At 33.6% G+C, this 22,678-nt stretch overlaps 2 protein-coding genes across 2 annotated transcripts in view; both read left to right on the top strand.

Moving 5' to 3' along the window:
- The window catches only part of LOC111049323 (DE-cadherin), a 477,993-nt gene that overhangs the window by 42,777 nt on the left and 412,538 nt on the right, over positions 1-22,678 (top strand). The gene's annotated exons all lie outside the window — the stretch shown is intronic.
- On the top strand, positions 4,143-5,057 carry LOC120350807. Its single transcript, XM_039425679.1, has one exon. The coding sequence runs from the start codon at positions 4,143-4,145 to the stop codon at positions 5,055-5,057; it is 915 nt and encodes a 304-aa protein (XP_039281613.1).

The following is a 22,678-nucleotide window of genomic DNA, read 5'->3' as shown; positions in this document are numbered from 1 at the left end:
CAACTGTTATCAACTAGTTAAAAGCTACCGTACAACTTTATTGTTGGACTTTTACTTTTGTGAAAACTAGTTATCTCTCGTTAACGATTTTTGACGAAAATTATCGTTTAAAATGATACCAAGCGTCAGAAAGCACTTGAATGTTGCTGTACGAAGTGGGCTATGAAATAAGCACGCCCGTTTCATTTTTAATTAGATGATAAGAATGTCAAGAGACCAGGCTTGTATTCCTATAGATAAGCGCTGCTTATCTTTCGTATTCTTGTCGTCTGATACTTTCCATTATCTTGTAATTTACTTGCTATGTTTCCTTCTCCTTTTCTCTCTCTTTTCTTCTTACTTACTTTCTCTCTCCCGCTCAATTATTCCCTGCTTCCATCATAGATGTTCGTTCTTCTCACTCAGTTCCTCTCTTTTTCATGAAGTATTCTTTATTCCCAATTTACTTGCTATGTTTCTTTCTGTTCTTCTCTCTTCTCTTCTCACATACTTCTTCTCTCTTGCTCAAAACTATTTCCTGTTTCATCATAGATATTCGTTCTTCTCACTCAGTTTTTCACTTTTTCATTATGTATTCCTTATTCTCACTCACTATTTCTTCCCTGTTTTCATAATTCGTTTCACTATTCTCTCCGTTTTACTCGTTCTTTCTCCATCTTTATTCTTCTTCGTACATTTCTCCTTCGTACTGGGTTCCCCTTCTCTAATTATGTCCAGTTCTCCCAATCAATTAAGCTCTGTTTTTTCTGAAATCATGAATTTGTTACAATTTTCTCCCTGAAAGGCAATCACTTTATTCTATTTCATTCTTGTTGTTCTCTCATCTTTCTTTCCTTTTCAGTTCTCGCTCCTTTTCTCTCTCACATTTATTCTTCTCACTTTCTCTCCACAATTGATTTCTCTCTACATGGCTCTTTAACCTACTCATCTTCTCCTTTCTATTATTTTTTTAATTTTTTAATTCTTTTTGCACTTTTCCACACATTACAATCAAAACCTTGTTTCTCTATCTTGATAATGTTCTTCAGAAATCGTATAATTTTCGTCATTTTATCACTGTATTTGACATCGATTATTAGGGCCTTATCTAAATTACATGTCCTCCTCTTTCCTTTTCTAAGTATACCTTTCTCACTCACACACTCCTACTCTATTACCTCCTATTTTCACAATTTTCCTTCCCACTAGTTTCTTTATCTTTATTGCGTTTCTTGAAATACTATCATTCTTCCCTCTACATCACTGTAGTATTTGACATTGATTACGGTCATACAGATATCTTCATCTGGTAATTACTTGAAGTTACTGTTTCCTCAAATACTAAATTGATAAGTTTATGAGATGAAACGACGAATCTTATCAAAAATTGATTTAAAAACTATCAAAGTCAACTAGTTGAAAATCAGTATGAGAGCTCTATTGACTATTGAGCTCTCCAATCTCCATAATGATTTTTGAGTTCTCTAATCTCCATAATATTTGAAAATACTTTGAAGCTTCACAAATAACTCTAATTTTCAATTTAAAAATAAAGTGTTAATAAATTATCACTGAAAAATAATTTTGTTACTCAAATTTCCCAATTTGTAATATCCATGAGAAAGATGTATTTACATAAGAATATTTATATTCTTAGAGTAAGTTCTAGAGCTTTACAAATAACTTTAACTCTCAACTGAGAAATAACATGCTAATAATTATCATTACTGGATAATAATTATGTTATTCAAATTTCACAACTGCTAACATTCATGAGAAGGATGTATTACATGAGAATATTTTTATTGAGAATGTTTTAGAGCTTTACAAATAACTCTAATTTTCAACTGAAAAATAACGTGTTAATAATTTATTACTGAAGAATAATTGTGTTACAAATTACACAACTTGTAACATTGATGAGAAGAATGTATTGCATAAGAATATTATTATCGAGTATCCTTTAGAGCTTTACAAATAAAAAAAACTCTAATTTTCAACTGAAAAATAACGTTTTAACAATTTATTACTGAAAAATAATAGTGTTATACAAATTTCCCAACTTGAAACATTCTTGAGAAGGATGTATTGCACATTCATTCTGTCCTCAATAGAATTCCATGAGTCATGAAAAATAACAAAGTTGACAAGAAAATGCTAATTGAAACGAATAAATGAATAGAAACATCTGCTTTCTAGGAAAACTGAGAAAAAATTCTCACGTTTATTGAGGAGAACTTGGCGAGACCAAGAGAGAGAGAGTGAGAGAGAGGGAGTGAGTGAGAGAGAGAGAATGAGTGACTGACAGTGAACAAGAAGTAGAATGAGATGGAGAGTTGCAATAATTTTGAAAGCCTGAGATATGTCAGCGCCATAACTATGTTAATTAATGAGACCTTGGATACTGGTCACCAGTTGCTCACAAGATGGATAGCTAAAATATGGTTATTGTACATCTATATAGCACTCATCTACAGGATTGTGACATATTTTTTTATATCTATACAGCACTCATCTACATGTTTGTGTGATCTATCATTATATCTATACAGCATGTATCTACAGGATTGTAATGTCCTAGCATTATACCTATTTATACTCTAATCAACATGACTATAACTTCGTCATTTTATATCTTTGCAGTGCTAATTCACATGATTGTATTATACCTATTTATAGTCTCATCTGCATGCCTATTTAACAGAGATGTATTACTGTATATATCTATGTGGTCGCATCAACTCTTGGCTTATTATTGAGATGAAATCTTGATTACCCGCATAATAACGAAACTGGTTTTTCTCCGAGCATTTTTCCTCGTGATCAAGGTGGGAACAACTTTGATTTTGTGCCAGAACTGTTGATAAATAAGTTTCAAAATGTCATATGACGACCTGCCTGACAGTTAACGAGTTTGTAAACTTCATTTGAAATACAGTATATTATGATACAGATTTATATTTGTTAACATGATATTATTTAAATCATATTGTTAAATTTATATTGTTAAATTTAAAACATTATATTGTCTAAATTTGGCTTAGTGGCTTTGTGTTTTGTTTCGGTTTTGTATATGTTTGGACTCTTTAACATAAAAATGAACTTTATTCCGAAGTGAAAAGTGTAAATTTGAAGTATTGTGCTGACTATAACCTTAGTGTCCGGTTTCCCATTAGGGAACTTTGGACTACATACGGCGAGGTGGAACTACCCTTGGGTCTCCCCACCATTAAAAGCCATACGCTAATAATAATAATATAATAATAATAATATAATAATAATAATAATAATAATAATAATAATAATAATAATATAATAATAATAATAATAATATAATAATAATAATAATAAACATGATATTATTGTATTGTGATACAAGCAGAACATTTGGAACAGGACACTCTGGTTTCGTAAATTGTGATGGGAAAGATTTCTATTTCTCATGGAAATTATGAGAAATAAAATTGGATGAAATGAGAGAATTTATCCATAAAATAGAATTATAGTACCATAGAGAAACAATAGCGTAAAAATATACTATCGTTTCTCTATGATAGTACTCATTGAAATTAATAAAATAATAGAATAAAAAGGTACTATAATTCTATTTTATAAATACAAGGAAGTAGCCCTGAATTCATACATTTTGAAAGAATTTATATTTGTTAACATGATATTATTGTATTGTTATACAAGCAGAACATTTGGAAGAGAACCCTCTGGTCACAATAATCATGATGGATTTGGAGAAATGGAAAGTACATGGAATGAGAGGATCTTATATTGTTTCACATTTCAATCAGAGTTTATGTGGCACTAATGTACCTATAGGATAGGCCTACTAATACTGCTTTGGTGTAGAACTATTCTTGAGGCTAGAATTATGTGAAACTTTTTACTTTACACTATTATACTTTAGGGTAGAATTAATGTGCACATCGTTCTGTTCTCTGTGACTTCCATAGAGTGATTGTGATTCATACTACCATAGCCACAAGGCCCCGGCCTACGATATTGCAACGTCGCAGCATAGGCCTAGAATCTAATACATGATTGGTGAAAAAATCAGCTGGTATATTTTTAAATCTTTTTCACCAATCATGTATTAGATTCTAGGCCTACACTGCGACGTTGCAGTATCGTAGGCCGGGGCCTTGTATTAGATGGTGGCTATTCTCCCTGAGTGCAGGGAGAATTTCCATGGACAGTGCGTGGGTTTTGGTGAAACAGAGTTGAGTGTTTATGAAACATCCGGACGTAAATGGTTGTGCTCAAATTGTGCTCACGATCGTCGGTTGAGTCGTAGTTATAGCGACGGTGGTGATGCGTTAAGTCAGGATTCGAATAATGAAATTGCAAGTTTAAAAATCCTAATAAAGGACTTGGGTGAAAAACTCGATTCTGGATTGAAGCGTATCGAAACCGACTTGGGTAAGTCACTCGAATCGTGTCACGAGAAGCTCGACGAGAACGCCGCACTATTATCTGCTCAACAACTCATCATTGAAAAGCAGAATCAAATCATTGAATCTCTCAAATCGGATAAGTTGGCATTGTCTAAAAAGGTAACAGAACTTTCAGTGAGATTGACTGATTTGGAGCAGTATTCAAGATCAAATACTCTAGAAATCCATGGAATACCTGGCTCCCAGAACGAAAACGTCGCCGGAATCGTTATGGAGATTGGAAAGGCGCTAGATGTCCCTATCAAGGAGGATATGATCGTTGCTTGTCATCGACTGAAGCAGAAGAACAACCGCCCATCGCCTGGAATTATAGTGAAATTTGTCCACCGTACAGTGAAGGAGAGGATCATGGAGAGGCGTCGTGTGAAGAGGACTATGTCAACCAGACACTTGGGATTGGCGTCTGATACTCCGATTTATATTAATCAGTCTCTCTGTCAAGAGAGAGCTATTTTATTTGCAAAGGCAAAAAAAGTTAAAAAAGAACTGAACTTTAAGTTTCTATGGATAGATAGAACAGGTAACATTAAGATTAGAAGAGACGAGACTTCAACTATTTGCGTTATCAAAACTGATAGCGATATTGAAAAACTTGCAGGTAACCGAGTTTAACACTGACAGTGCCTTGTCTGATACGAGAATTTTATTTTCGACTGTCTGATAAGGCTGTAATCAATCCATTCCGTTGTTTCTCCTGTCTTCCGCTACTCAGTCGCAAAATATTCAAATTCTTGCCGTTGTTCTATTCTTTTTTGAAATTAATTATTTGTTTTGAATTCTAACTCTCTCTTAGTTAAATTAAATTATCAGAATATTAGAGGTTGTCGCACAAAGACTCACGAATTACTAAAGTCTGTGCTGGGTGAAAGTTTTGACATTGTTGCTTTAACTGAAACCTGGCTGAGTGATGAAATTCATGATAGCGAGCTGTTCGATGCTCGATATCGTGTTTACAGATGTGACCGTGATAGGATTGTCTCTGGTAAGCGCTGGGGTGGGGGGGGTTCTTTGCGCTGTGGCTGATAAATGGTCATCTCGACTCATTCATTCTCGTGCTACTGCGCGCTATGAATCGCTGCTTGTCAAGCTATCCATCCAAGATAAGATCGTTTCTATCTGTGTTGTTTATTTTGCTCCCGAATCTAACCTGGTTGACTATTGTGACTTCTTTGATTTCATTGAGGGATGCAATGAAATTCACTCTCATGATTTGTTAATTGTAGGAGATTTCAATCTAAGTGAGATAAATGGTACCTTGTGTCACAATACTGTGTGGGGGACAGGTAAATATGCCAGGCTAAGAAACTTCATGTGCCTTTTCAATCTTAAGATGTACAATAATGTATTAAATGCAAACTCTAAAACTCTTGACTTGTCTATGAGTAATCTGCCTTTGGTTGTTTTACATGAAACTAGTCCTCTGCTTGCAGAGGATCCGCATCATCCAAGTTTGGATATTAGTTTTACCGTTAAAGGAAAGCCAAAACAGCCTCCTTTAAATATTGAGTATTATAACTTCAAAAAAGCGAATTTCCTTGAATTTTATTTAACACTCAGAGATTCTGATTGGAATAGTTTATATGAATTTCATGATGTAGATCTGGCTCTTGATTATTTCTATGAATTGATGAATAATGCCTTCACTTTGCATATACCAAAGAATAAAAAAATAATTAAATCTAGGTATCCAGTTTGGTATACAAGGAATATTATTCAAATGATTAAATCTAAAAATAAGTGTGCGCGTAAAAAATCGTTCTCCAGATACTACTTGAACAAATTCATAGATTTAAGAGCATAAACTCATTACAATGCGACATTAAATCCAATATGAAACAATTCTGGAATTACGTAGGGAGTAAAAAGGAATCAAGGTCAGTGGCAGATTGTTTTGAATGGAATGGATGTAAATATACCAGTCAGGAGGTGCCTCAGGCATTTGCTGATTATTTTCATTCAACCTATATTAATTGCAATAACAATAATAATACTACGCCTCCCGAAAACGACAATGAAGCTAATAATATTAATCATATTTTGCCACCTCTTGATAAACTTCAAATAAAATTTATCTCTGAGGAAGAAGTCAGCTCAGCCATAGATGACCTGAAAGCCACACGCTCTTGTGGACCTGATGGAGTGCCAGGATATATAATAAAAGGATGTAAGGATATACTCACTAAGCCCTTGAAATTCATCTTCAATTTGGCTCTCAAATCAAATAAATATCCTGCAAAATGGAAAGTTGCTAGGATAACACCCATCCACAAATCTGGTGCTAAAAATATAATCGGAAACTTTCGACCGATTGCTATTTTGAATTCAACAAACAAGGTATTTGAGTATATAATTTACAGTAAAGTATTTAATCACGTAAAGCCTGTAATCTCCCCTTTTCAACATGGGTTCATGCCTTCGCGATCAACGGTTACTAATTTGCTGCAGTTTTCCCAATCTGTTTCCTCTGAGCTAGATGTACAAGGTCGCGTCGATGTAATTTACTTAGATTATAAAAAAACATTTGATACAGTAAATTTCACAGTACTTTTAAATAAGATGAAAGGTTTCGGACTGTCTGAGAGTCTGATTACATTTTTTAAAAGTTATCTCGTTGATAGGAAATGTTATGTATTATTCAATAATCAGAGGTCTCTTGATTTCACCAACACATCAGGTGTCCCTCAGGGATCAAATCTCGGCCCATTATTGTTTTTATTGTTAATAAATGATCTTCCTGATTACATTGAAAAGTCCGGTATTCTGCTGTTTGCTGATGATGTTAAGCTCTTCAGGCCTATAGCTGGTATTCGTGATTGCGTCTTCTTGTTTGGGAGCCATCACAGAGCACTGCCGTAAATGATTTAGAGATTATTCAAAATAAGTTATTGAGGTATCTTTATTTTAAAACGTATAATACATTTTGTCCAATAGCTTTTTCCACCGAAACCTTAAGGTCAACATTTAAAGTCCAGAAATTAAAAACCAGAAGATCCATTAGAGCATTAATGTTATTATATGACATTCTAAATAATAATATATTCATGCCAGATTTCATCAATTTGTTAAATTTCAATGTTCCATGCAATAGACCAAGACTTAATATGCTATTTCAGATACCGTTTGTCAGAACCGTTCACCATTTCAATTCCTACCTGAATAGAACAATGAGATTGTACAATAGACTAAACCCATTCCTTGACTCCTTCTATGACCGCTACAATACATTCAAAAAATCTTGTGAAAAATTATGCTGCTCAATTGATGAATAAATTATTATTTTTGAGCTCTACTAACTCTCCTTTTTTTCAACTGTTTCTTCTTTCTTTTTATTTAAATATTTTACATCCTATACCCTTTTACTAACTTTCTGAATCTGACCAATATATCGTTCTCTTCTAATCTTATTAGTTACAGCCTACTGAATTGTGAATATTTAATGAATTGCGATATTATTTTCTTTTCTCTTGTTTCCTTTTTTAATTGTAACGTTACACTATCAAATGTGTCATTAAGGCTCGTACTGGAGTTTGTCTGTGAGCCTTTCTATGTTTTTATGGAATAAATAAATAAATAAATAAATAAATACTACTCATATTCTATACTCTCTCATGACCGCTGATTTTAATACGAAGAAACTGTACAAACATGTATACTGTATGAAAACTATCTACATATACTGTACCCCCAAGAACCTCAAATGTAGTTGTTTACCATGGATGGAGATAATGTACTGTAAGTAATTCATATTGTTTCAATATCTATCTTGTACAGTATTTTACAGTATATTGTACAGTATCTATATTTTTAAGACGTATTTCACATCCACTATTAGAGTGATTAATTTACAAAATTCACTGTAGTTGCTTCAACGTTAAAGCAAACGTTAGAAGCACAGATCTAAATGTTTACTTTGTTTATGGTTATATAGAAGCTTCAAGGTTCGAAACATACCAGTCTCGAACATACAAGCTTACCATTAAGAAGCTTACCATATTTTGCTACCATACTCGAAATCAAATCAACTCAATTCCACTTTGCCAATTATTTGAAATCGGGAGCTTATTGTAGTGGAAGTGGAGTAATATTGTGTTCGTACAGTATTTCACATCACATTCTCTGGCTTCTGGATGCACATATGTCGATTACGTACATTATTCAACTTTAGCTCATGTGCACACATGTAGATTATGTACACTATTTTACATCAGCTAATTATCAACCAGATTTGTTTGCTGTCAAAACAACACCACCCTACTTTGTTCTCACCTCAACCAATATAAACCGGCATCTTGTTTGCCGAGAGCAATTACATGGCGCCAAATCCAGTTAATCATTGAATTGCTTCTACAACACAACACAATTCAAGCACTTCAACTAATTCTGATTACTTTGATCACGCATGCGCGTGTGTGTGTGTGTGAGTGCAGCAAAGTTTGTGACAAAGAGAGGCTTTAAACTGGAAAACCGCCGGCCCAACTCTCGGTTTTGGTCACAGATTTACAATATTCTAGGATGAAGTAAATGGGATGGGATGAAATAGATGGGTCATAGAGTTACAGAGACAGTTGTTGCTTGCTAACTGGGAGTGAATTTGGTGTACGGCCATTAGCTGAATTTTGTAATTGGAAATATACAAAGATTGGACAATATTATTAATTGGAATTGGGAAGAATAGAAGTTTCGGTCTCTGTCTGTTGGATAGAGAAGATTAGATTAATCTAGATTTATTTATTCATGTAAGATACAATATTTGATGGCTTATAACATAGAGAAACAATAGCGTAAGTAGATATCCCATGGTATAGGGCGTTTATGTCGCAACTTTTACTGTTATCTCAAGCCGATTACTGTCGATTTTTACTGTTTTGACCGGGTAAGAGTGTATGAACGGCACAATATGAGAGACTACCAGCGTCATAGAGCTTCACGAGAAAAAACTACGTAGACTATCGGCTTGAGATAACAGTAAAAGTTGCGACAGTAAAAGATTAAAGTTGCGACATAAACGCCCTATACCATATCTATCTACCTATGCTATTGTTTCTCTATGCTTATACTCTATGCTGGAGCCTGTTTCTTTCTTCTTGTTCAATTATTATAATTACACGTAATCAAAGATGGGTAATGATTGTGATCGAGTTAATACTTCATTTTCTACAGATGTGCTAATCAGGAAAGGTTTTAATATCATGAAATGGAAGAGCCTGCACTGCCTGTTAAAAGAGCCTGCACTCATATAGGGATGTAGGGTTGCAACCTTAGACCAGATATTGCACCCTTCTATATCTGGCCAAAGCTGCAATAAATAAGATTTATTTTGCTCTGGGATCAGTAAACACAATTAGCTGAACTACAGTCAACCGCACGAGAGTAGTCAAGTGGAAATTGGAACAGATTAGTGCAAAGTTGCCAAATAAGAGTTGATCAAAGCTGTCCACTGCTGATTGAAGAAATCAATATTTCTATAATACACCTGATGAATTGGCAAATGGTGCGGGTTGTGGGACATAACCGTCCCAATTTGACTATTTTCGTGCGGTTGACTAGTATCACAGCACAAGTAATACACAAGTAATATCATCATTTTGAATGAAAAAGACTAAGAAATTGTCAAAAAACCACTGATTTATTGATAATTAGAAAGACCGGTTTCGGTTATTACACCATTGTCAATCTCTGATAAACTAAAACTAAATACAAGAGCAGCAGAATTTATACTAGTAGGCGAGTACTGCTATTGGTCGAGGGCATGAACGCCTGCCATTGGCCTAGACAGGCGTTCATGCCCTCGACCAATAGCAGTACTCGCCTACTAGTATAAATTCTGCAGCTCTTGTATTTAGTTTTAGTTTATCAGAGATTGATAATGGTGTAATAAACGAAACCGGTCTTTCTAATTATCAATAAATCAGTAGTTTTTTGACAATTTCTTAGTCTTTTTCATTCAATATGAATAATTACCACAATATCAACTTCTCAACTACACAAAAAGTAATATCATCATCATCATATTTCTACATAGTCTACAATCTAAAAACGATTTGGCAACGGTACGGAGTTGGGGTAGAGCCACAGAATCTGCTTCGTCTAATGACAGACAAGGATAGCAAAACAATGCTAACCAGATGCTAATTTTATAACCTTGATCCAACTATCGTTATTCACAAAGTTGGAAAAGCAGCTTGTTTCCTTATTGTTGGAAAGTCAATGCGTCCATAAAATCATCAAATGGAGCTCTGTGATTGGTCAATAAACTATTTTACTCTTAATGGCAGACCCTCAATTTGTACCGTTTTAACTGTATTACGGGTTACCTTGCTCTGTGTAAAAGTAGGGACGGTTTAATAGGACGGTTCCAATGTACCTAGAATAATGTACTAGAATGTATTCTAGGTACGGTATTGGACGGTTGTAAGAGATCGTAGATACATAGATTGTGAATGTACGTATGGATAGATCGTAGATGGATTGATAGAGTTGGACACATAGAAGGTTGGAGGTAGATAAATAGAGTAGTTGCAGAGATTTGTTAGCAGCTCCGTGCTCAAATTTCGATTTACGAGCGACACAACGAATATTTGCAAATTTCGACTGGATATTTGGATTTGAAATTCGCGCTCAGTCTGTCCACTGCAGGTCTGGTTTGAACACTACATGTATAGAGTCCAATTCACTGAAAATATACATGTATACACACTAAAATAGTGGAACTGTTGTAGGCTTTCCTGGTGCCGATTGGAGCTGTGACATAAATATTGGACTCCAGTAGAAGCGCGATGGTATTTTGTGTACTTGCATCGCCCTTGTTTGCCGTCAACATTATTTCTTCTCCACTCTGTATTTCGATCGATTTTCAGTTGTCACACGTGGTGTGGACATTTGTTTCTCTCTCTGTCTCTTTTGTCTCTCTTTTTGAATCTGTCTTCCACTCTCCATAATTTCATCAATTCTTCCCATTCTACCCATCTATTTGCCCATTTTTCATTATCTCGTGCTTGTGTCTGGTCCTCTGATTTTCATTCTACTTCTCATCTTCTCCGTTTCTATGGTCCTGTTTGAATTAATTTTAAGTTATTCTTCTTCTCTCTTGTCTCTTTGTTTAATTTGAAAATTTTTCTCTCCTACTATCTTCCATCATTGTATATTTTTGAAGTTACTCTCAAGTTTCCTCATCCTCTATTTTGTCAGTTTTCCCCTTAACATTACACTTACAGTATTGTTTATTATTCATTTCTCTGCTAAAATTATATTATTTTCCTAATCGGATTTTCATTTTTCTTTTCATCTTCTCTCAATTTTCATCCCCTTGAACTAGGGTTAGAGATACAATAGCTGAGAGATATGCTCCTTTTTGTCCTTAGTATTTTTGATCTCATTTTACAACGATTAAAGAAATATTAATATCTTTGAAGTTAACTCTGATAGAACGCAATATAGTTGTTTCTACATGTGCAAGTAAAATGTCACATCAACTAAGTGAGATACGGTTCTAAAACCTATTTTATTACAGTTTCAATGTCGAAAAACATAAGAATTGAAGGAGTTCTTCTCTCAATCTACGTAGAGAGTTAGTTTTGGTAGAGAGTTAGTGGGGAGGATATTTTTAATATTCTTTCCGAAGAATGGACATTGATATGTCCAAAGCTCCGCCAACTTATGTAGATGCATAACAATATAATTATCTATAGTTATTATATTACAAATTACTTTTCATATCATATACAGTTCAATAATTATTTTCTTAGTCTATATTATGTAAATTCATCTATAATTTTGCTGTATTGTAAGCTATTTTATATAAGTGTATAAGCCAGTATATATTGTAATCTACATAAATAAAGTACTCAATCAATCAATCAATAAATTTTCTCAGGATTTATTATTTTAGTGATAATAATGTGAAATATATTCCTATGTTTGGTTTTAAAACATCTAAATTTAAAAATTTACATTGTGAAAATAATTGAAGGCTGAAAATATTGTGAAGTGAACAACTACAAGACTTAACCTATTTTGGACTATGTGTAACCTTATATAAATTTGGGAGAGGAATAGCACAAGGCTACCTTATTTTTTCTCTCCCTATAACTTTATGATGTACTTTTTGTATGAATTAATAAAGAATTAATAATACCTCACTTCCTCTACTACTCTCAATAAAATATAGACTAATAAAGGCAGCGATTCTATTCTATTCCATCTGCATTCTCATACATTATAAACACGCCAAGTTGAAATGGGTCACAAAATGACTAAACCTGACAAACGGCCGACTATTTTAAGGCATGAATGCCTTAGTAGGACTGCGAAATAATAAGCCTACAGGTTGACAAAATGACTACGTGAGCAGAATAATAAAAAAGTCGTGCTTAAGCCGACGGCTGGACAAAGAGACCTGGTGAAGTCCAATGAGTACTTACTGTCTCACTCCAATGAGTACTCACTCTCTCACTCTACTGCATGTCGGATGAGTGACTTTTTGCACAGAAAAGTCGGTTATAATTAAAGTCGAGGACTGAAAAGTTTCTTTTTGTTTCACTGCTCATGTTTAATTACATTACATACCCTGTAGTACAGTACACCTGTGTTACTACAATGACAATACGTGTCTCCTTCACAGGTATGTGAAGTTCGTTGTCATATATTTAATCTGCCTTTCCTCCTCCTCCTCTTTCACTCCTCTTTCTCTCCTCACTATCTTTTATTTTACTCTCTCCATTTTATTTTGTTGTTTCTCCCATACACAGCGTCGTCGTTCATTTAATTTTTCTTTTGCAGTTGAATTCTCTTATTCCTCATTGCCTGTATTCTCCTATTATGTTAAATAGTTTCTCCCATGCACAGGCATGTGTTAATTTTTCTTTCGCAGTTGAATTATCTTTTTCTCTTATTCCTCATTGTCTGTATTCTCCTATTATGTTAAATTGTTTCTCCTTTTATGTTGTCATGACTATTTAAACTTCCTTCCCTTTTTCAGTCACAGAGAGACAGAAAAATTATATTCTTTCTGTTTTCAGTATTTGTATATTCTATTCCTTTTCGTCTGTTTTCTGTTATCTTTTATTGTGTACCCTACCGCAATTTTCCTCCAGTTAACGAGCACATTCCGTTCAATTTTCTCATCCTGTAATTAATGTTGCTTGGATTATTAAGTTACAAGTAAATTAGTAGAGTGATTTTTGTCAAGTTTGTGCATGATAAATGGAACTTATCTATTTTTATATAAATATAATAATATAGAAATAGAAAAGAACAAAATATACAGAGATTATTTGTCCATGATAATATAATGAAATGTATTTTCATTTTTTACATGGAAATATAATATTGTAACTTATTGTTAATCTTTTTTGGAGAATAAAGAATTTCAATTTTAATTTCAATATGTAGCTGCGTCTATGATTGCTATTATATTATTCTATAGAAACGACAGTTGACGGAATACTGAAGTATTGTTTTTTCTGTCGCTCAGTGTAACTCTGGAAAATCCATTGATCAGATTCAGCATTTTAAAACTTGTTTCTGGCGCCGTCGTTATGTCTACTCCCACCACCATTCAAAAATGTTCCAGCATCGCATGTAGGCAAAATATCACATCCCCGCAAATCATACGGTGACGGGGGACGTATAACCAAAATATATAATAAAACATGCTTCGAGATGCAAGCTATCTGATTTTCAATTATCAAAAAAATTTGAATGATATCAGCATATTGTCATTCAATAGCAACTTACAAACTAAACATTTCACCTTCTAAACCTGTCAGGTTTCAATATACTTATTGTTTTGTTCATACTTTAACAGTTTGGCTATACGTCAGCTTATGACTTTCTTGGATGTGATATTTAATTTTCTTGAGTGACGCTTGGTCGGCCATTTGCATTTCGCTAGTAGCCCGTTGACTGCCGACCGCATAGGTACAGCTCTGCCTCGGCTTGTGTTTTTTCGTTAAAAAATTAGGAATTTCCGGGTTTTGGACATATTTAAAGTGATCGTAACGTGAAAATGTTGGGTCCAGTAGAGATGAAAGCAAAGGATTCGAAGGGAAATCATTGTTTCAAGTGTTCTTTGTGATCTTTGCTTCAGCTTCGTTTGGTAGAAGGCAGATTTTCTGCAAAGTGAAGTGTTAAATTTAGCTTCGGCAATAAAATTATGTCTGTTGGGTTCACTACTCACTACCCTCACTAGGTTTGTGTTCATGAAGAATGATTGTGATAAATTATATTATAATCAAGTGATATTAGTTCTGTTTTTAATCAGTATTAATATCTAAAACTGATGGTTAAAGTTTGATTTCCAATACAGTATTAAATTTGAGGTACATTCGGTCCATAGTATCATGTAGGGCTCGGTATTAGATTCCTTTGGTTACTTTACTTAGATTCCTTTTCTACTTTTATTATCTAGTAAAGTGTGTAGATGGAAAATTATGATAAATATTTTATCAGATTTGAAGGTTAATAAACATTTGATAGTTTTGGCTTTAGCCTCCAGTTTGATTTCCAAAAGAAGCCGGGTTAACTTGTTGATTCAGTCTGAGCCTCCATCTTGTGGGACTCTGAGCAGTACCATTTATATCATTTCGTGTTGAAATTTTAGAATCCGATACTATAAAGTACCCAATCTTTCATTATATTTTTTATAGACCGTTACTAGTATTGTCTATAATTCCATCCATAATCGATTGTTATTAGAAAATAGTTTTGGTTTATATATTTTTGTTTTTAGTTTTGCCCAGTTCCTGAACATTCTGAAGATTGCTAGGCCACAAATTCACTGTATAACTCTGGCCAAGATGTTACTGTAACTGATTTGTGCTATACCGTATAGGTACCATACCAAGTCATTACTTATAAATCCATCAGTCAATTTGTCTGTATTATCTGAATATTTCAAACGCTTCAGTTCTATTGCTTTCTGGAAAATCTCTGCTTCTATCCTGTAGTGTACGGTAGAGGGTGAATGTTCTGTATTTGCTCATCCCTATCATATTTAAGTGCACGTTAGTATTGTAGGTACTGTAGTTGCAAATACCATTTATTGAGCTATGTATATATTATGCTTCTCCGAAGATTAGCTGTGCTTTGTGTAAGGTTTTATAAACCTATATTTGTGTGGTTTGGTATCAATTTATAGTCTGTTAGAACTATAAGTGTTTATCATTTGTATTTGAACATTATTCAAGAATATCATGAACTAAGAGCAAATCATTTTTTCTGAATTTGACGTGTTCTTGGTTCTGTTAATAATGTTGAAATAGTTGGATTGCTTCTGGCTTGTTCTAATTTTAATCTGGAAAACTACTTCCTATCTGTTGCCCCTTAATAACTCTAACCTGAAGAGTCTATGATAGAGTATGTACGTAGCCTATTTATAAATGGAATGCTAGAATTTTCATGGAAACAAAGGAAGATATCTGTGAAATCAATCACATGCTGTGTTATGGTGTAAGCTTTGCTGCTACCATTGTCTCACCCCATTTCATGGTAATCCGTATCAATTACAGAATTATCTGCTACTGAATGTTTCTGATATCACAGAAATCATTCTTCTATATTTCCAGTAAATTTTAATTTTGGATATATTAAGGATACTTTCATAAAGATAGAAGCACCAGAAGAAAATATGATAAAAGTAGTACCAAACACATGCTGTGGAATAGTGTAAGTCTGTCGTCAAAATCTGTCTTATCCTATTCCATGGAAATTGGTGATTTGTATAATTATTTTATTAGAATAATTGTATTTTACACCAAATTTGTGTTTGATATCTCTGTTGTCATATTTTCATGTTGCTTTTGTTTTATGCTTGATAAAACAATTTATTATCATTATTATTAGTCGTAGAGCTCCCAAAGTGGAAGACGCTGAGTAAAATCATGATCATCGATTTTTATTAGACTTGGAGGTTTTCTTGTTCGCCCACCAGCTTTTCATTCTCTGAGAAAATGCAGCTTTTCTTTCTTCACTCCATCTTGTGCCAACTCTTTGTGCTTTTATCTCTGGAATAATTTCCCATTTGTTCACTTTTGTTTTGAAATTATTTCTATTTTTAATTTCATCATCAGTAATTCCTACCAAAACTAGATCTTTCTTAACATTCCTAATCCATAACTTTAACAAGCTATTATTATTATTATTATTATTATTAGCCGTCAAGCTCCCAGATGGAAGACGCTGAGCAAAATTTGGTTCATTTTTTGTTTTTCTTGTTCTTTTTATCAATCCACCAGTTTTTCATTTTCAGTGAGAACTCCGCTTTCCTTGCTTCACTCCATTTTGTTCCCACTCTTGGCACAGTCATCTCTGGTTTAACTTCCCATTTTTCAACCTTTTCTCTGAAACTGTTCCTGTTGTATATTTCATCATTGTTAATGTTAGCAAGTATTAAGTCCTTCTTGACGTTTTTCATCCATGCACCTCCATTACTAAGGGTGCTACATATGTTACTATTCTTTTTGTAAGTCTGTGATCTGGAAGCCTCATTATGTGACCATAAAATTTAAGGCGCCTTTTCCTGATGTCTGCTTCTATGTTAGAGTATTCTTCAACTTTGGCTGTTTTCTGTAGTCTATAACCATCTTCGGTCTTTCTTGGTCCAAGTATTTTTCTAATTATCTTCCTTTCTTCTTTTTCAAATTTTCAGTATCTGTTTTTCTGCTAAGTGTTAGGGTCTCGCTGGCATACAACATTGTTGGCTTGATTACTGCGTTATAATGTTTGATTTTGGTATTGATAGACATACATCTCTTATTATAATATATTGCACTAGCCCTAGGCCTTTACGAGCTTTCTGTATCCTTTCATTTTGTGCATGTTTTTCTGATATAATTTCCCCAAGATATTTAAAGTATGGTACCTTCTTAATTGTTCCATATTTTGTTTGTAATTTAGTAACTTCTATATTTGATGTTGTGAAAACAGTTTTTTCAAATGATATTTGTAAGCCTACTTGTTCAGCACATTCTTTTAAAATTTCTATTTGTTTTATTGCACTTTCCAATGAATCTGACATTATAGCAAGGTCGTCTGCAAAAGCTAAGTATGGAATTTGAAGATTATTTTTCTTGGTTCCCAGCGAGATTGGCTTCCAGTGGTTCACCTCCTTCAGTTCCTTTTCCCATTCTTCCATTACTCTATCAAGAACTATGTTGAAGAGCAGTGGTGATAATCCATCACCTTGCCTAACACCAGTCTTTATCTCAAAAGGCTTCGAAAGTTCTCCCATAAATTTTATTTTTGATGTTGTGTTTGTCAATGTTTGTTCTATGATTTTTCGAGTTTTCTGATCCAGGCCTTTCTCTTCCAGAATTTTAAATAGTGTTGGTCTGTGGATTGAATCGTAGGCTTTCTTAAAATCAACAAATACGTATATTGTGGCTTTACTTCGTAATTTTCTTATCTGTGATATTAATTTCAAGTTCAATATTTGTTCTGGACATGAACGATTTGGTCTAAATCCAGCTTGGAAATCTGAAATTTTGGGTTCTAGTTGTTTCTGGGTTCTTTCAAGAAGACAAGCTATTATAATTATAAAATTAATACAGTAATTGATTAAATATACTGACTTATTGTGAAACATTTATTCACTGGCTAATATCGAAGAGGATACAAGTATAAATGTAAAACATCATATTACATTTTTCTATTTTAAAATGAATTATTTTAGACTTGCAACCTTTTCCACTCTACATTCATTCTAAAGATTCACGTGTAGTTCATTGTGAGGATGCGTTGCAGTTTGTTGTAGAGCATTATTGGTGTTTAGTGTTAGTTATTATGCCTTATAGTAGTTGAATTTATGTTTTTTTTCTAGTTCTCTGTAGTTGTAGATATTCTTTTTGTAGTTTTCATGCTTTTTGGTTGTTTATTGCAGTTGTAGTTATTATGCTTTATTGCAATTATTGTGCTTTGATAATTGATATTCGTGTATTCTTTTTTGTTGTCAAGCTTTGTGTTTTGTAAAGTACTGTAAACAGTAATGTATTGACAATGAATAAAGCATGATTGTAGTCTTGTATTTGGTATTGCACTGTAAAATGTAATGTATTGACAATGAACAAATGATGTAACATTGATTGTAGTAATAGCATGATTGTAACAATAAATTAAAATTGAATTTTTTGGTTTATGTTTCCATTATCAAAATCCGACCCCTGTATTATATGTATATTAATTATTTTGTTTTTCAATCTCCCACTATCTTCTACCATATTACTACAAATTTCCTCTACATCTCTACCCCTCTTATTATATCAACCAACTTATATCCTTCCTTAGATTAGTATTACATTACACATGATGTATTCATTAGACCTTTTCTACTCCTTAGAACTGCTTTATATCCCTTCAATCTGCCTTCTCGCTTTCATTTTATTTTGTTGTTTACTTTTGAAATATTCAGATGAACAATCATGGGTTTGTAAATTTTCTTATGTAATGTCATGGTGTATGCTCTTGAAGAAACCAAGAGCCCTAAATGTGTCGTTTCTACAGTACCTAAGATATGTCTTTATCTCTTGATGTACTCCAGAAAATTTATTTGGGTTCATTGTTCTTTTGAACAATTGCATACAAGATATGTTTCTGGGCAATATGATGTAGACCTACCACTATTTCTATAATGTTCCGTAATTTTGAAATATTCTGATGTGTTGGGCCTATATATTTATGAAAAATTAGGAAATACCTTTATTGCTGGGTGTATTTTCATGTAAGTTGATAGATTAATAAATAACCCCTATTTGATGAAAATTATATGACTATTTTAAAATTAGGTATAAATAATTAGGGTGCAATGATATAAAACTTGGGTTTGGTCGAAACATAACTGGTCATTCTATGATGAAAAGAGCGGATTAAATTTGGGAGCTTCATTTAAAATAAATAGATTCATTTAAATGGGCTGATCAGATGAAAGCTTACTATTTATTTTTTAATCTTGATAGTTTTCAACATTATTCCCTAAAGAATATAAAATAGATTTTGGGTGAATTTCCGCTTTAAAGTAGGCATTCCTTATTTGGCACCGCCTATGTCATTGGAAACCAAACTTTTCTCGTCTGATAGCTCAACTGGGGTGAAAATGAATTAGGTAAGGGTTCCTTCAATTCCAAGTGATACTAGAGAAAAATGAACTAAGAGTGCTTCATGCTCTAGTGATCCAAATCTTCAGAGGGAGAACCACCTACAGGCAAAAATAGGCTCCTGATAAAAATGGTAAGTAGAACTTGAGCTTCAATATTATCCAATATTGCATTGGCATGATTCCATCATGCATTACTTTATTACTTCTCTCTCAACCCACTTAATTACTTACGTTCTACCATAGAAGATGACATATAAGTGTATAAGACGTGTTTATACTTATGCTATGATACCTTAGAGAAAAGATAGCATAAGTATATCTTATGCTATCTTTAGTCTATGATACTACTATCATAGATAATAAATTATGCCACTTACGAGTAGCATAAGTGTATCTTATGCTATCTTTTCTCTATGATACTACTATCATAGATAATAAATTATGCTACTTACGAGTAGCATAAGTGTATCTTATGCTATCGTTTCTCTATGATACCACTATCATAGATAATGAATTATGCTACTTACGAGTAGCATAAGTGTATATTATGCTATCTTTTCTCTATGATACTACTATCATAGATAATAAATTATGCTACTTACGAGTAGCATAAGTGTATCTTATGCTATCTTTTGTGTATGATACTAGGCCTACTCACTTGATTACTCATTTATTCACTACAGCGTATTACCTTTTTTTAGGGTCAAGCCACACTAAACGTTTTTCAGACGAGTCGGCAGGGCAAGGAGCTCTCCGATTCGTTAATTATCAGCTGATTCCCAAACGCCAACCCAATCTGCCAATTGGAGAAATTCCTGCCATGCCGACTAGTCTGAGAAACGCCTCATGTGGCCTCGCCCCTACTACTTGAATAATTATTTATTTTCTCTACTCACTTACAGGTTACTTAAGGCTAAGTAAGAGAGGCCCTTTACTTGAGGGTTAAGTGTAAGAGTGGGCCGACTGCGCCCTAACTTCGCCCTAAATCAGCCAATCGAAGACCTTCCTACCTTGCCAACTAGTCTGAGAAACGCCTCATGTGGCCTTGCCCTTACTTCTTGAATAATTTACTTCCTCTACTCACTCACAGGTTACTTAAGGCTAAGTAATAGAGCCCCTTTACTTGAGGGGTTAAGTGTAAGAGAGGGCCGACTGCGCCCTAACTTCGCCCTCCTAGGTCAAAAATAAAGGCAGTCATTCTACTCTATCAATTCTAAATCATATTTAGAGGTGGGCTCTGAACCACCGGTTAGTGAATTTAAAGCAAAACACTTAGGAGAGTCTTATCTTTCAAAAGTTACTAGTCCAACAGACATGGTTCTCTTTTTTACGTGTTCCTTGCATTCATACTGTGTACTCTGCTTTATCTTTATAGTTGTTCCTGTTATCTCTGTTTACTTATTCGTCAGCTGAGCACGGAACACAATCTCAGTACAACAATTGTCCCGTTTAGGGTTTTATTCAACGTTCATCGCTTGAAACTTTCAGAGTTTCATTTTTATGTTGCCTGTTGTTATCTGGTTTCTCTGTTGTTCTCTATTCTCTCTGTTAGTCGTAAACATTTGAACAATAAACACGGTTTACGATTGTTTGAATGACAACAGTGATTGAAGTAGTTTGTGGCTGTAAATAGATTGATGTTAATTGAATTGATTGATTCTGGGCTTCAATTGCTGAAGATTATTGGGGAGTATTAGTTCATCATTTTATTACAGCTTCTTCTCAACCACCAAGATTTTATAGCTCAGTCATAAAGTTTGATTCATGTTATCTAGTTTTCTTTTAAACTTCCGCTACCAAAATAGCTTAAATTATCTGTCGAAAATGATTTATGCCTTATAGCTATTATTACTAATCGACTATAGTACTCAAATTAATGAAACTTGTGTATTGGTACAGAGGAGATGAAGATTTATTCAGCTGTTCCTTTGTATAAGATCGGAATATTCAAGAATAATTCAACTAGCTTGATGAAATGTCTTTAGATTAACTCTACTGTACTATGGTCAATGAAAACTATGAAATGATCACTCCCAATGATTCACTATCAAAAATGATCATGTTTGATGAACGAATTGCTGTTTGATTAGAAAGGATTGTCAATTGATATTGTATTCAAGGATTGAATACAATAGACAATTGATTGAAGTTCCATATAGGAATTTAATCTAGAGTAGTCGTGAGATATTATTGATTGAAGTTCATGATAGGGAATTCATGAAGAGCATTATATTGAACTGTTATTGATTGGAGTTTTAAGATAGGGAATTTATGAAGAGGAGTTGGGAAAAGTTATTTTTAGAGGTTTATGATAGGAGAATTATCGAGAACAATAATTGTGAAATGTTAATCAGAATTGAATTTTTGTTAAGGAGCTTGGTGATTGTTTAGACTTTAGATTTCTATTCATTTCAAGGATGGAAGATGGTTCTCCTTTAAACAATGAAGATGGGTAATTTTGGATATCATATCTGCTCCATTGTTTGTACATAAGGTCTCTGACTAATTTTAGTGCATGATCTTAAATCAATATTCTAGTAAAATAACATGTTTATTCTCAGCAGTTATAATAGATAATGCTTGTTCACTTTTGATCCGTGATTAATATCAGTTTATCATTCATATTCTATGAAATGAGCATGGACAATTTAGCAGTTTCAATACATGGCCCATGTTCAAATTCTGCCGAAGATCTATGATGAATTTCAGATCCTGATGAAGTTTAGTAAATGCCTCAACTCTCTCTTTCTCTCTCTCTCTCGGTCTCGGTCTTTGTCTCTCTCTCTCACTGACGAGTAGCAACTGGATCTGATTGACCTTTACATGAATTAGTCAGTCCACTGACATCCAATGTTGATCACTAATTCAGTTCTGTCAATCACTACAAACTAAATGTTAATAGATATCAACCATAGCGTGATAAATGTCATGATAGCGATATTCATAAATTCTCTCACAATGGTTTGTTGGCTATTGGTTGTATCATCCCTCGTGATTTGGAATGTTCCAAATCTGTATTGAATAATGAATCTAAATCAAATCTGTACTGATTCCTAACAGATGATCAGGGCAAGATCAGAAGAAATAGAAGTGTAGCAGGTAGAAGGCTGTCCTGACTAATAAGTAATTTGAGAGATTAAAATGG

This window comes from Nilaparvata lugens, chromosome 4 (assembly GCF_014356525.2).
Source record: "Nilaparvata lugens isolate BPH chromosome 4, ASM1435652v1, whole genome shotgun sequence".
Classification (NCBI taxonomy): Eukaryota; Metazoa; Arthropoda; class Insecta; order Hemiptera; family Delphacidae; genus Nilaparvata; species Nilaparvata lugens.
The sequence above is the reverse complement of the archived record's forward strand: the minus strand, read 5'-3'. Positions and strand labels throughout refer to the sequence as shown.

Excerpts from the sequence above, each read along its gene's own strand:
- LOC120350807 (XM_039425679.1), top strand. The coding sequence starts at position 4,143 with ATGGTGGCTATTCTCCCTGAGTGCAGGGAGAATTTCCATGGACAGTGC.